Genomic DNA, 2,067 nt, shown 5'->3' on the forward strand with positions numbered 1-2,067 from the left:
TGTTAAAAGAACCATATTTTAATGTTATTTTAATATGACATCGTGTTACCTTGTGTCCCTACTTTTACAAAATAAATAACAATTTGTTTAGTTTATTTTTATTAAAAAAATTGAAATATTTACACTGTTGACTTAAAAACTAAGTACTTATCTATTTATTACACAAAATTCATACACAAAAATTTCATATGTACATACATACATACACTATAGTGCGAAACTGAGTCCATGGTGATTTTTGTTGTACATGTGCAAGGTTTTTAAAGTTAAATTTTTTTTGTTACTTTTTTATGAAAACATGGTTTATGCTTTAACCAAAACTATATAAATCAAACTTTCAGTTTTTATGCAGAGCGTGAATGAGATTTTTATATGTATTTTGATTTGACTGTAGCATTTTCATATTACCTAACGTTTTGCTCAAGTTATTGTCTGTTTCGAAATATTTCTTAATTTGAAATTTGATTGGCATTAATACACCTACCACTTTGTTTGAATTTAAACCCGGGTTACTATTAACTACTATTTCTGCTATTTCTTCATTGATAATGTATGAAGTTGGAAGTTGAAAAATTTGTTCACTTTCCAAAGCCTTAAAAAAACGGTACTCATTAATATTATTATCGAGAGCAGGAAATAAACTAACGAAATTTGTTTCAGCGGTTGTTCTGATATTTGAGTTTGATATTAAAGGCGACAGTGACATTAATACATGTTCTTGTATTGGCTTTAAAATTGTATCGTTAATTTCTTGTACAATAGAAAACACATCTTTTCTTGTGAAATTGTTTTTGTTATGTAGAGACAATACAAACATATTCATATTAAATTTTTTTTGCGTTGTATTATTAAAATTAGAACTTAATTTATTAGTCTGCCCTTTAGTAATATTAGGCCTAACAAAAACAGGTGCACGATAAGATACAGCAGGTGTACTTGGCAACGACGCATGAACTCTACGTAGGTGATTTTGAAAACTATACACGTTTGAAAAACATTGACCACATTTAGAGAAAGTGCAAACAAAATTTTTTATCTCAGCAAAAACATGGAAAGATTTCAAATGGTCAACTAACAATTTTGATGTAGAAGACCTTTCGTTACATATAAAGCATTTGAACATTTTATCAATCTGCTCCAACAAGTTTTGAGTATCTTTTAAATAATTCTTAAGTGTAATAACATTAGGGTGTGCACAATCCGCAATGCCAAAAAAGTAGGATTCGATAAAATTATATATGGATTTCGCTTGTATCGGATATTCCAAATTTAATACATGAAAGATTTTAAATAAAGTATCAAGTGATTTTAAAAATGTCGGTACCTTGTAAATTATACTGTCGAAAATAACGTAAAAAGAGTCTAACTGAGTTAGTTTCTCTCCGACTACCAATAGTAGCGGCTGAAGAGGAAGATTCTTTTGATTTAACTTAATCTTTAATTCGTGGTACATCCTCTGATAATCGTTTATGCTGCTGCAATGCAGCAATGTCACTGCTTGCGCATCACATATTGATGGCTTCCATTTAAGCCGTTTTTCACCAGAAGTTTGTCCAACGGAAATTAATGACGGTTTAAGTATCGCATGCAAAAGCAGTGTCAATAAACAATCCATTGAGTCTGCATAAGAAAATAAAATAAATACTTGAAAAAATAAATATTAGACTTGTTGCTTTACCAGTACTGATGTTTTCGTCAATTTTTTTTAGCATATCAATGGACGTTGCATCTCTTATTTTTGTCTTCATGTAAGGTATAATTGACTTTCTAAATTTTGGCCATTCGTTTAGCAAATTCTGCGAACAGTTGGGAAATTTCGCTTCAAAATCAATTTCAACCTGCAGTATAATTGAAAATATACAAATTCCAAAGTTTTATATCATAAATAAGAAAATTTAAAATAGGTACATATATAAAGCTAAACTTACCAAAGTGTATCCAAGACTGTGTTTCAGCAGCGGCCAATTAGTTAAAATATTTGCGTGTTCATTTAAAATCTCTGCGGTTCTTAATTTGACTGTGTTCGTCCATTTTTCTACAACATCGCCCCAAGGCTCTACATTATGA

At 29.8% G+C, this 2,067-nt stretch overlaps 1 protein-coding gene across 1 annotated transcript; it reads right to left on the minus strand.

Moving 5' to 3' along the window:
• Nucleotides 1-45: 45 nt before the first annotated feature.
• On the minus strand, nt 46-2,058 carry LOC118732571. The gene is made up of 3 exons (XM_036461701.1): nt 1,929-2,058; nt 1,679-1,838; nt 46-1,620 (listed from the first exon to the last, which is right to left on the minus strand). Exons 2-3 carry the CDS (start codon nt 1,746-1,748, stop codon nt 338-340), a joined length of 1,353 nt encoding a protein of 450 aa, XP_036317594.1. The 5' UTR covers nt 1,749-1,838; nt 1,929-2,058; the 3' UTR covers nt 46-337.
• Between the last annotated feature and the right edge of the window lie 9 nt (nt 2,059-2,067).

The sequence above is a fragment of the Rhagoletis pomonella genome, unplaced genomic scaffold (assembly GCF_013731165.1).
Source record: "Rhagoletis pomonella isolate Grant_MI unplaced genomic scaffold, Rhpom_1.0 Rhpom_scaffold_22499, whole genome shotgun sequence".
Lineage (NCBI taxonomy): Eukaryota > Metazoa > Arthropoda > Insecta > Diptera > Tephritidae > Rhagoletis > Rhagoletis pomonella.